Source organism: Paroedura picta, chromosome 12 (assembly GCF_049243985.1).
Source record: "Paroedura picta isolate Pp20150507F chromosome 12, Ppicta_v3.0, whole genome shotgun sequence".
In the NCBI taxonomy this organism is placed as follows: Eukaryota; Metazoa; Chordata; class Lepidosauria; order Squamata; family Gekkonidae; genus Paroedura; species Paroedura picta.
Window position 1 is genome coordinate 13,794,017 of NC_135380.1, and position 14,017 is coordinate 13,808,033.

General features: G+C 42.3%; 1 protein-coding gene across 29 annotated transcripts in view; it reads right to left on the reverse strand.

Moving 5' to 3' along the window:
* The window catches only part of CAMK2B (calcium/calmodulin dependent protein kinase II beta), a 186,319-nt gene that overhangs the window by 72,777 nt on the left and 99,525 nt on the right, over positions 1 to 14,017 (reverse strand). For 5 of the 29 annotated variants that reach the window (XM_077305576.1, XM_077305581.1, XM_077305579.1 and 2 more), the window contains exon 6: positions 7,862 to 7,934. The exons of the other annotated variants lie outside the window; for them this stretch is intronic. In XM_077305576.1, coding sequence (XP_077161691.1) covers positions 7,862 to 7,934 — 73 coding nt within the window. The remainder of the gene's footprint in view (positions 1 to 7,861; positions 7,935 to 14,017) is intronic. 29 annotated transcript variants of the gene reach the window in all.

A 14,017-nucleotide genomic window follows, 5' to 3' on the forward strand; every position in this document is an offset into this window, starting at 1 on the left:
TAAATTTAACTGGCTTATGGATGGGTATCTGCTGGAACAAGTGTAGCACCTTAAGAATTTGGGCTCTGCATTTCATTATTCTGGACATCTCCAACATCCCCAAAACATTGCTGAAGAATCTATTATGTCAAAGAGAGACATTTTGTTCCTGCCAAAAATGTGCCTTAACTATTTTATGGTATACCTATCTGGCTTGGTGGATACAATCTAAAGATAGAGATAATACAAGTTTGATTCCATACAGCTATCCTGGGACACCCTAAATATGTCACTGGATATTATGGGATTATGTTCATTAACCGCTACTGCAATGATTTCTCCCTTAAACATTTGCCCAATAATTTGCCATAGAGATCCATCCTCTAGTTTTGCCTTTCAGTATTGATATATTTCTGATCAATTGGAAGAAAGTTTTAATCCAAGAAATTAAAAGTGCTGGATTTTCTATCCCAGTTTTACTGTTGTACAATCTGCAGAAGGCAGGTCCAGGCATCAGTTAAGCAAAGAATCTGTAACACAGATTACCAGAATATGCATGCTGTGGTACGTAGATCTTGTTTGTCTTTAATCTAGATCTCAACTTTCCAGTACTCAAGAAATATATAAGCTCTTTTTAAAATATGTAAGTGTACCAAAATATAGGAGAGCTTTTACTTTAATGTGTTATAATGCTTTACAATCCGTAATCCTTATGAGTCTTTACAGGCAGATCCATTCAAATGATCCACTTTGTCCCTACAGAGACTGTATCCCATATATTGTTGTTGTGTAATTAACACAAAGGTGGTGTAATAATTCAAGTTAGAGATGAAGTAATTGTACCATTCTTGACTGTAGGTATCAGGCTGTTCAACAGAACAACTGGCCACCCATTTTCTTGCTGGAAAGAATGTATGCCATATATGAAATATAGCTTCCATATCTAATACAAGTTATTGTGAAATGCTTCATTAAATGCTTATATGTCTACAGAATCAAGAACCTGCATTTGTAGCTGTCCTTAATACTTTATTGTATTTAACAACTTTAGCCTGAAATTTCTTAAGCCATACTTAGAAATAGAGACTGCATGTTGGAAATGTGTGTTCAAGAAAAAAGCAGAAGTAACATTTAGGCTTACTCACGGACCCCCCCCCCCCCCAACACCACCACCCCGGAAACAGACTATTCTGTGCCATTCTGAAACACATGATATGTGCTTGATTATCTTCATGCAGCTAGCCATTTCCTTTAACCCTCCCCAACGGGCGTTGAGAGAGAAGGGAAACAGAGACAGACAGAACTGATGAGACTGGCGAAAGGGCAACAAAGATACCAACAAGATGCTGAGCAAGAGCTGGGCGTATCCACGTTGTCAAGACTAAAGGGAAAAGACTAGAAATGTGAAGAAACAGCAGAGGAAGCCTGCAGAGACTTTGATATCACGTGCCCTACAAACTATGGGGCCACAGTAGGTAGGTAGGTACTACATTCATATTTTGAGGTATGCACAGCAATTTTAAATGTCCACCTAAAAATGAAGCTGCTCTTATTCAGGTACTCTATAAGTTATTTGGATCCCTGCAAACAAGTGATTACTCTGTTCTATGCCATGCATCACTGATGCACGGAAAATCAATATTCCCAAGATGTAGATGAACAAGCTCATCTCAACAGAGAGCTCTTGAATCCTGAAAATGTTGAGCTCCCACTTGTTGTCCTTCAGAAGCTCACTGGTTTTCACAGAATTCTATCATGGGGAGGGAAAGGTCACCCAAAAGACAAAAATGTCATTTGAGGAATAAACATCAATAATATATCTCTATATAGAATGGAAGCTATGTGAAATTGGAGAGGCATTTCTCTAGACCTCTGTCCACCTCAACATTCACACGCTTCCAAATGAGATTTCAAAAACATTTTGGCATTTCCATAAAAGGCACAAATTTTCGTAACATGTTTGATCAATCCTTGGAAAGAATATCTGAGGGTATTTTTTAAAAAACCTTAAGATATGAAGCTATCTATGGGAGTCCTATCTACTCTGACCATCTACCCCCATCTTAAGTAAAAATCTCTCCCAACACCTCTTACCTGAGTTTGTTTGAACAGATGCCAGGGGAGGAATCTGGGACCTTCTGCATGCAAGGTTGTACCTCCTTCCTTCATCAGGTCCATACCATCTTTTCCTCTATTGAACAGCTTTTCCTTCCTATGCTGGACTGTGATTGTGAAATCATACTACTAGGACAGCTTTGACACTTTTACACTGGTGATTTTTTTAAAGAGGGAAATCAAAGTTCTAAAACTTGCCACCCAAGTTTATTAGGAACATTGCAACTCAGCATGCCTCTGGTTCACTAACTGGAATTGCAGGACTTAAGATTCGGTTCACATGCACACCTAGTCTTCACTCCAGTCCCTATAGTAGAGAAACACACAAGTATACCACTCCTTTACCAATCCCAGACAGCATACCAAGCAAGCGCCATATAGATGCAGACACCCAATACCTGCCTTTCAAAAACGGAGATGAAGCACCCACTCTAAATATCATCCTAACTGCACAGTGGAAGTTGAACATCGCTCCACCCTGCGGAGGCGATCCCTGGCCTGGCAAAATGTGCACGCGGGATCTCTGACATGCATTAAATATTGTCATGGGGGATGAGGGATGATAATCTGTAGACTAATTTAGAGAGAAGGTGCAGCAATAATCTTAGGGCAGCCGCCCGGAGAGCCAGACACGATCTCGCACATATGATGCCCGGAGGAAAACAGAATGCTGCAAAGAATGGCCCTGCTGACACTCCAGCCGTCCCCCCTCTCTCAGTCCTAACCATCATTAACATGGATTTGAATCTCCAGTTTCAATATGCATGTATTATGATTATTTATATCCCATAGACCAGGGGTAGTCAACCTGTGGTCCTCCAGATGTCCATGGACTACAATTCCCATGAGGTCTCATGGGAATTGTAGTCCATGGACATCTGAAGGACCACAGGTTGACTACCCCTGCCATAGACACCATTAAGAAAACTCACAAGGAGGTGTACAACTACAGGAGAATATGACCACATCTGACAAGACAGGGCAGCAGCATGTAACCGTTGTTCTGGCTGCTAATCAAGGGAAAGGGCCTTTCTCTCTCCCTGGTGACAGCTGGTTGGGAAGGCTGATCGAAAGAGCCTTGTCCTCACGCCCTCTCCCTCTGCAGGACGGCAGGCTGCTGATGCAGTCTGAGCAGAAGGAGCCGAGGGACGGCTTTTAGCACCCTTTAACTTCCTCATCAACATGGGGCAAAATAGTTGAAAGGGACTAAAGAGTCACTAATCCACGTGGATGAGAGCCAAACTGAAGCAGTGACCCCACTTGTGTTCCCTACTGCGATGGAAAGCAAACCCTCTTGCTCTGCCATCTCCCCACACTTTGTCTCCCTCTCCCTCCTGCTTTGGCTTGGCTTGGATGAATGAACAGAAACTGAATCAGGCTCGGTTACCTGCTGTCTACAGCTGAACTAGGCAGCTGCAGTTTCTGCTCCAGAACAGGGCAGAGAGCTCCATCCCTTTTCAAGAGTATTTTAAAGGTATCCTGGTGCAGCTGCTTCTGTTGCCAGGCTGTTGTCTTGGTTGCTATGTTGATGAGTGTGCTGGTCTAAGATCCCACTGGCTATTTTGACACGTTCACTCTGTTGGCCCGTACTCCCCACTTGCCTTCACTTTAAGAAGTCTAGGAAGGGAATGGGGACTCCCCTATACGTTTTAGAGGTACTCTTTTTCTCTCTCTGCTGGGATTTTTAGGGTTCTCATCAAGCACTGTGATTTGGCGGCAACACCTGGAAAGAAAGACTGGCAAGAACCTCTTAGTAGAAATAGTGAAATTCTACATTCTGGGCAGATAACAATCCTCCCATATGCGGTGATTGCGCTTTCTTCCTGCTAAGATTCAGGTCACTGAATTGGTAACTGGGCTAGATCAGAAGGCAGACTCCAGAAGCTAATTAGATCCCTCTGTTGGGTCCCGGTCTCCCTATTTACTGCACTTGCCTGAGTAACGTTTCCCGACTTCTGCTCTCTACTTTCCGCCGAAAGGAAAGCAACAGGAGACAACTAGATCAGTGACACGACTGGAGCAGCAAGTGCCCTGCTGAATTTGCTCATCTTCCGTAATGTCACCAAAGGACCTACATTCACTCTCTGAGCCTTCGTGGGAAATGCACATTCAACAAATACACATTTTCTAATCTAAGCAGAGTCCTTATTTTTCCCATTGTACACTAGGCTGGCAGACGAATGCTTTCCTTACTTGGGCACTGGATCAGATATCATTGCTTGCTAGTGCGTCTTGGATTCTGTTTTGGAGCTGTTGTATGGCAGTTTTAAAGTGCTTACCTTTGGCATCCTAAACTTAAAACTGAAGGGAGGGGTAGCCTGCAGCATATGCCAGCAAACACCTCTAATCCCAATTAAAACAGCATTAGGCTCATTCAAGATCATACTACAAATCCTTCATTCTATTAAAGTAAAACAAACCTTTTAAGTAGTGAAGGATTAGGGGGAAGGTGTGCCTTTCAGAAGGCTGGACAGGACTTTGACCTTTTACCCCAGATGACTGGTAGCTCCAATTAACATCCAGCCCAGGTAACGGGGCACAAATGAATTTCCCAAGTTGCATACAAGACCAAAAGTGCAGAGAACTAGACTGCAACATCCTGCATGCTGGGAGCTACACTGCACAATTTAACTCAGTCTGTAGTGACGGGTCCTTTAATGTCACCTGTGGGACCTCAAGGCAAGAGAAGGAACCTCTCCTTTAGGTAACTGGAGCGTAGTATGGCCATGATCCAAAAATAGCCCTGTCCTTTCCCCAGGGCTAGCCTGTCAGTCACCTGTGCACTGTGAGCAGGTTGCCAAGTTCAATGTGCCAGAAGAACTTTGGCTTTTTGCCCAGCACATGTGATAATCTCCCCCTGAGTGGGTGACTATAGGAGAATCTCTTACTACCAGAGAGCTTTCTTTAGCTACAGCATTTGAAACTTTAGCTACTAAAACACTATTTCTAGTTCAAGAAATTTATTGTTTGCCACTTGCTTACCAAATAGGTAACAGCCCCTTTTCTGTCTGTGTGTGTAAGAAAGAGAGAGGTTATGTCCTGTTAGTTTTGAGAGGAAGAGGCGAGAAAGAAAGCAAACTCTTCTTCCCTAAAAAATGATACTGTAGTGGGTTAGACTTCCCAAAATACAGCCCCCTGAAAGCTCCTGGGGTTCCCTCCCTGTCCACATGCTGCTCCAGTAATAGAAAGTCAAAAATTAGTATGTTCTTAATGGAGGCTGTGCCTCCTTTCACTCCTATTGATTATGTATTCAGAACCAGTCATGTGCAAAAGGTACATGGCTCCTACTTGGGAGGTTTTTACAAAATGTCAAGCCACTAGGGGAAAAGGAAGTTATTTCTATAGTTAGAAATTTTAAAAGCAACGTACTTAAAAGCCCTACCAAAACCATATATTAATGTGATACATTATTAGTTTAAAATAAAAAGTATTAGATTGAGACTCCAAAGCATACAGGCAAATTAGGAAAAGGGGAAGAATGCACTCTATCGAAGGAAACAAAGATTAATTAGTTTCCCTGTAGGAAGGTGAATGTCAGTACAAATCAAAGCAGGGCAAACGTTCATCTCCATGGTTTATAATGGAATTAGAGAGGAACTGTTCTGGGATGAACCGGAGGAAGTGATCTAGGTAGAAAGTATCCACAACATAGTGCTGCAAGATAAATAACTCCACAAGAGGCTGGGAGGAGCTGCTGTTGAGGACAGCCACTTCCCACCCATGAGAAGAGTCTTGGGTGGCTTCATCTTACTGCAGAGGCTTTTATTATGGCACCACACTAGATTACACACTCTACCAAACGTGGGGCATCAGACCTGAAGCCACATCCGCTTGTATCTACCCTGTATCTACTCACATAGGAGTAGGCTTTCCCTACTCCTGCTCCTACTGAGACTGCATCATTGCTGCTGCTGCTATGCTAGCTTGCCTCCTAAAACATAGCAGCAATCTTAAGACCCAATACCCAGAAGGAAATCTGTCTTACAATTGTTAGTCCTCACCTGCTGCTGGTAAGGTAGTAAGCCCGCCTGAGAATGGTACCATTTTAGAAAGCAAGTGGGATCTCAGCATGATGGAATGCTTCTTGCACACAGAAAGCTAGGATGTCAGGGTGAAAGGCAGGCTACTACTGTATTTGGGGTAATGTATATTGATACATTTATGACTTAATTGACTTCATGGAGTGGTAGATCTAATATTCATCAATACGACAGTTTGCAAACGCACTTATGTTCAAGCCTTCCAGAACATTCTGTATCAATGAATTCCCTGTTAACTGTCAATAACTTGTTTGCCTTAAAACGGTAGTTGATCCGTTTAATTGGGTTATCTACAAATTCTCACCACTTAGTTTAGTTTATTCATTCTGTATCCTTTCTCATCAAAGGAAGTGGGTTCCTAACCATTAATTTTTTAGAGTGAAGAGTTTCCCTCCATTTCCTCCCTTGACTGTCCGTGATAACAAACCTCTATCTTAACTACTGTGAGGGCAGAAGAACACAATGACAGAGTTTCATGACTGCAATGATAGACATGTCTTTAGGTCTTATAAAGCTTCCTTCCTCAATGCTAAGGCCCCAGCCCATATCAACTAGGGCCAAAATACTTGCCTGAAGTTCCAACCACAGCACTCCCAAAGTCCTTAAGGATATTTTTAAAGCTGTAAATTCAAGCCTTTTTCCCCTTAAGAAAGGTGACCCATCTCTTCGATTGTTTTTTTGTTGCCCTCTTTCAGGCCCTTTAGCTTCACTGTACCGTTCAGATGGGGCAAGCAGAACTGCATGCAAAAGGTCTCAGTTAAGATGTACCACATATATATATTTATATAAGAACAACACTACGATCTGTACTTTGAGCATACAAGTGATTGCATAAGAAAAAAAAATGGAAATCCTCATGCACATGGTCCACGGTGAGGAGCATTTCCTACCAAAAGCCATGGTGTGATATCAGTTCACAGGCTGCATGAGAATGACAGCTACATTCTCAAATGCTGTCCTTTTATCCAAGTCAAGAACATCCCTCCTGTCATAAAACAGAATGGATTCAGGGATGTTTTCAGGTTTCTAAGTCAAATTTCTATTGTACTCTGAGCAATGTCATCACCTGGACCGGCTTCAGCAATCAAGACCTCAAGCAGATCCCAGAGCCCCTCCTTGTCTGGGTTGATGATCATGCACCACATTCCCTATATATTGAATCACCTCTGACCTCGAAGGCAACAAGCAAATGCTTTGGTCCAAACAAAAAAATGGGCCAAGAGTCAGGGAGGAGGGAGTTTGGGAAACAAGATAAAAAGATGCAGATCAGAAGGGAGAAGGAGAAGGGAAGAATACGTGCACACAAGCACGAGAGGGGAGGGATGGGAAAGATGAAATGGTGAATGCTAATAGAATCAAGCCAACTGCTTTCATTTCTTTCTCTTTTTTTTTTCTCATATGAAAAGAATAATTGCTGGTCCCAGGTATGCTGGAACTGATGGAACATCTGGGTCAAGCATCACCTCAGGTGGGAGAAGTCTCAGATTTCACTACCTGCCTGACCCAACTGGTCTTGCTTCAGTTGTGTACAGAGAAGCGTTTTATCATGCAAGTTCAGAAGACTGGGAAGAAACCAACTCTGAGTTTATCCCCCCCCCCCGATATGCCAAAAATAAAAGGAAACTGGCAGGTTGAGTGTTGGACCTGTCCAGGTTCAATCTATTATGGCAGACACCTACGCTCCCCGCCCAACATTCTGAGAGGGTGAAAGGCATATATATACTGACCTTCAAGTCCCTGTGCACAATGGCATAGTGGTGAATGTAAGTTACGCTTTCTAATATCTGATGGATACAGTGACTGCAAAACAAAACGGGAAGGGAGGGAGGAAGAGAGAAGGCAGGTTGGGGAGGAGAGGGCAGACAACGAGGGTTGGGGGAAGTGAAGAAATCATATGGGAGAGACAAGTGGGACAAGTATAAAGAAGAACAACAGAGAACAGGGAGGTTATAGAAAAAGGTGGTGAAGGAAGACAACCCAAATATGCATGACAGGAAACAAAACCCAGAGATTAAAAGTAAAAGGGGAACAGGGAAGAGAGAAGATCCACAGGGACAGACAGATGGGCAGACAGAAAGGGACACGGGGCAGGGTGGATATGGGGACAAGAGAAGGAGAGAAACAATGTTGTGAAAGCTCAGAGACCACAGGGGGTTATCACAAGGTGTGTGCAGATGGCTGTTAATGGCACCAGGAACTGTGTGCAGTCAGGGTCTGAGAATGGGGGAGCAGATACAAAGGGAGTCTTCCTTCCCTCCCTCTCCCCACCCCCCTCCCCAAGAGATCAAGTGGGGCTACAGAAGTTGTGGAAAAGAGCTCCTCTACTGAGGGAAGAGAGGCAAAAACAGTCCTATCATTCACCTCAATCTTAACTAAAACAAAAAAGAACTGAGGGGAAACATCCCCTTGCATGTGACTGGGGAAGAAACCCATGACATGATCACATAAATAAGAAGACACCATCAATGGGTATGGCCAGGTGATTTCATGAGAAGCATTTGTTCCCAAGAGGTATTCATGGCCTGGAAAATCATCAGTTGTTATGTTCTTGGATTCACCAGGCAGACAGATCATGCCCAGATAACCCAGTCCAAAACCATGTGCACTGGAAATATCCCAGGGAAAGAAGTTCCCCCCCCAGAATAACCACATGCTTAGTATAGGAAATTAGTGGTGTAAACCACTTTACCCAAGATGGTCTAGAAATCTTTCTCATAGGAACTATTGTGGGATAAAAACACCTGCACATCTGGACTGCTGGGCCATAATCCCATGTGGACATGATCCTAATACACCTTTAGCCCATTTTAATTTTCCAAAACTAGGCTCCTACTCACAGCTCCTTTCAACCCTATTCTAATGTAAGTCTGTTTCAGACTCTGGCACCCTGCGACTCTGGAGATATTTCCTCAATTATCACTCCAGGCCTCTGTCCTAAGAACCCCTTGCCTTTTTTTTCTTCCCATGCCTCTTCTTTCCAGCTATGTGTTGTACTTTTCCCAATCCACTTCTATGCCTGCTGCGCTAGTGCCACAGTTCCACTCTCCAACCTTACCTAAATACACACAATAAAGAATACCAAAGGTTGAGGTTTTTATGTAGGCTAATATAAAAGTACAACTTTTCTCAGTCAATACGGATTAAAAGCAGATTTAAACTTTAAAGGATCACTGTGGTTTTGTTGAATGGATACTCATCTTTGCAGCACTACACAGCATAAAGTGAAAAAGAGAGCCTCACACCTCCAAACATATTCAAGGACCCACGTGGGGGACAGGACATGCAACACATGCCCCCTGCATCTCCCCAACATTTGCCTTTCAAGCTATATGGAATTTAGCACTACAAATAAACACCATAATTGGTTATAAGGCCATGCCCGTATTGACACATCTCCTTTCAAATCTCTAATATTTTGTTTCTTGGTCCATGGGATCTTGTTGTCTCTGATTCATGCTTCCTACATCTCGTATACATGATACTCAACACTCTTGCTCCTGTTCCTCAGGTTTTCATTTGAGGTATAGGAAGTACACATCTTTTTCCTACTATCAGCAAGAGTGTGCTGCTCATGCTTTGGTGGTCTTTAAAACCATCATGCCCACTAGTGATGGATGAATTAAGGGCTGCATGAGGTCATTTCATAGAATCCTTCAAACATTTATAGACCCCTACGTGTTTGTCAGTTTCTAGTGCCAGCCATGTGTTGTATCCAAATGGCTTCCAATCTGTACGCCATATGCCTTGATTAAAGACAGAGATAACTTAGGGAGCATACAAACCCTAACACATAAAGGAAGCTCAGAAAGAGACATCTGGAGGATACTGAAATACACAAGCATGTGCAAAGTTAGGGGAAAAGATAAAACTTTAGAGAATTTTTAAGACTGAAGAACTGGCAGATGCACTTAGATTAAAAACATAGTTTAAACAAAGAAAACAGCCCTGTTACCGTCAGCTGAGATCATGACAAATATCAAAGAAATTTAAAGAAGCGTAAGGGTGTTTTATTTTGTCCAAACAGTATTACTAGTGCTGAGGTAAATACAACTAAAAAACCAATTGCATAAAATTCTAATAGTAGTTTTCATTTATTACAGTATAAAGTGTGAATTTACTAAATGTATCTGAAGAAATGTGCATACACCCTAAGGTTTATGCCTTGAATAAATCTTTATTGGTCTTAAAGATGACACTGGACTCAAACTTTGTTCAGCTGCCTCAGAGACCAACATGGCTACCCGCCTGCATCTATCTGAATAAGTGCTAACATTGACAAGGACAAATCATGCCAAAACCTGACTTTATTGTAGACATGTTGTAGTGTTGTGAGCCAATGAACTTGCATTTGGCCTTGAGTAAATAAACTGTTTCTGTATTTCACAACCCTAAACCCACCTTTGCCACATTATAGCTATACAATTCTCCTCCACAAATCTATTTTAGAAATGGGTACATATGTATGTGATATTTCGCAAAACAAATAGAAGAATTCTACACGTGTAACAGTGAAGAACCCAGTCAACCAAAGAGTCTTGGTTCCCATGGGAGCTAAAGAAAGAAGGAAATGAAGATGGTGGATGGCCATGATGCTTGATCTAAAAGGGGATCAAATCTTTACAGAATGGAAGAAGAAAGGGAAGACCAAGCACCAGAGATTTTGCTTTCCCCTCTTTCGTGTGACTAACAGTTACCAAGTGCAGCATCACCACAGAATTATAGAGAAGCAAAGTCTGAGATGCTAGAAAAGGACACTACATGTATTGGAGATGGAACAACACATGAAAACAGACTTTGTAGAAGTGCTATTCACTACCATTCCTCCTTTATCCTTCCTCATTCAGCTGTTACTTCATTATGTCTCCAAAACAATTTTCTTACCCTGCAAAACTCAGCTAGATGCTTGGAAATCAAGATGAACTTTGTAATCATCGCTGGATTCTGAACTTCAGCTGGCAATCCCAGAGGATTGAACAAGGAACAAGCCTGATGAAAAACATCTTAAGAGTCAAGCTGTACATTCAGAGCAATCATGTGCTACAGAAGGGGAATTGCATGTTTGAAGATCTTCCCCATGTAAAATTCTTTTTCACTGTGGAGAGGCTAGACCAACCCCCAGTGGCACCTTCCCTTCAGGACAGAATTTCTGATATAGGGAAGTAACTGAATACATAATGCTATACCTCAGTACTAAAGAAAAAAACATGACAAAAGGGGAAAGGGCATGATAGTTGCGTAGTGTTACACATTGTATGGAGAATAGTAGAATTTATTCCTTCACACACAACAGTAGAATTTGGAGTCACCCAAAGAAGCTGATGTGTTGGTAGATTCAAGACTGATAAAAGGAAGTACTTCTTCACAGCCTACATCATTCAAAGATGAAATGTCCCAACCATAAGATGTGGCAGCAGCTGCTTGCTCAGATGGCTTTAAAGGAGGACAAGACAATTTCCAGAATATCTCAGTCACCTGCAACATCTGGAAAGGACTCTTTTTTTTTTACAAGTGAAAGAGAGGGAAATTTACTCAGACTGAGATACTGCACTCAAGGCAGTAATCCTATAGAGCAGGGGTAGTCAACCTGTGGTCCTCCAGATGGTCATGGACTACAATTCCTATGAGCCCCTGCCACGTTTGCTGGCAGGGGCTCATGGGAATTGTAATCCGTGAACATCTGGAGGACCACAGGTTGACTACCCCTGCTATAGAGTGATACTAACTTTATCATAGTAACAACCTTGTGAAGAAGCGTAATCTGTATCCTACCAGCGCTCAAAGTTGCTCTCTGTTATTGGAGCCCTTCCCGTTTCCCAGAAGAATCATTCCCAGGGTTGCAGAACTCTCATGGAAGAACAGAGATTTCAGTGGAGTGGCTGAAGTGAGGAGGGAAAAGGGAATGAAATTGCTTCACTGCCCCTTCCTCTTCACTGAGGAACACAACTGATTTCATCCTGGCGTCTCTCCTCACTCCAGCCCACTGACCTGTACAGCTTTGCCTCTACCCTGGTGCCACAAGCCCTGGAATGAATTTTCTGGATGTCGAAAGGAGCTGTAGGAATGGAGAGGAAGATAGGAGAACTCCGTGTGCCTTCTGTCCATGGATTGATATACACTGGATAATCACCATTTCCCAAACTATACTACTTTAAGGTTGTTGTATGGATAACATTGTGATTATTGCCCCAAGTTCTTAGGATGAAGGACAAACTCTAATATAACGATCACACATGAGCTTCATGGTTGAGCTGGTATCTGGAACAAGCCTTGAGTGTTGCATTAAGTACATCACAGTGGCTTGGTGGCTGTTGTTTAGCCAACCCTGAAGAGATCTAAAGCCTCTTTATTATCCAATATCCCATACTGATATTTCCTATATCTGTTGGTTATAGGAAAGGAACAGGGATGTCCCAGCCATAAGACAAGTTGAGGTAGACTGAGTGAAGTGAACTGGCTTATTTTAGAGTATCATTAAAAGGGGATGTCAACTGTCAGTATGCTCAGTTACCATTATATTCCTGCCCTCGCCCCCACCCTCGGAAGGTATGCTCAGGCACCAAAAAGGCTTTGCAAAGAAGCCCAAGCCAGATACACATCTTAAGTTCTGTCACTTGCTCTAAGACTATGGTTTTGTCTGAGAATTCACCTCTGGTTTGGACTGAAAAATGCAACCAAAATGTTAAGAAGTTCCCTAAAAACTTCTCTATTGCAAGAACCCATTTTAAAGAAGAAAGGAGACTACACAGCCAAGTGGTACATTAACCTCACTCTTCTGACACCCTCCAATTCCAACTTTGTAGTTCCTTCTTCTCACAAGTACAGGCATCACAAAATGATCCAGATGCCAAAACACAACAATAATTCCAAACTGCTATTCTCCTTCCCCACAGATTTCTAGGCCTTTTGCAAGTATAGGCCAGGGTTTCTCAACCTGATGAGCCCTTCTTGTCAGCCCTGGAAGGTTTTCCTGAATGGGTGGGAATTAATATATTAATTAATTCATCAATCAATCAATCAATTATCTGACGACCTTTTAAAAACTTAAAGTCCCATTCCATCATTGCTCTTTGTATGTTTAATTAATGAATTAATATATCAATTAATTAATATATTATATACATAGCTAAACTTTTATCAGGTGATATGACCATATATGGTCATGTCGACCAGCCTTCCATCCCAAAATGGCCAATGTTGGGCCTGGAGGGAGTGGGGAGGGGAGGGGCTCCAGGTGGGCGGGTACACACCTGTGCTTCCCAGTCATATTCTGCACGATCACACCACTTCTGAGGTTTCTCAAAGTTTGAAGTATGTTTCAGGGATTTCTCAACTGTAAAAAGGTTGAGAAAGGCTGGTATAGGCTATAGTCTGTTAACAAAAACAGCTTTCTTACTTTTTTGTTCCCTGCAGAGAGAATTAAGAAATATTATTCTAGGTCTCCAGGGTAGCACCAGGATAAAAATCTAGAGAAGGATTTTGGCTCTATATTCCAGGAAGAAATCCAAACACCTAACGAAAGTCCTATTACATAGATGCATGGAACTCAGAGTCCAACAAGGTTTGAACAACAGAATCAGAAACAAGGTGGCAAAGCACACAAAGTTAATTTGAACCTGAGAGGCAGGGAGAAACATAAAAAGTATCGGTACTACACTGGCTGAGATCTGTCCCAAAGTGTATTAAGTTCCTCCAGTCGACCAACATTTGTTTTCACTTCAGGCAATATGGAAGACATGAAAACCGAAGTAACCCTCTGTTGAAAGCCAAAACAACCTTCTGTAGAACTAAAAGAAGGTGGAAGGGGCTAGAAGAGAATGAAAGCAGAAACCAAACCCAAGATACAAATCTGGTTGCCAGCCCAAGGACTCCTTTAGCTTCTTTCC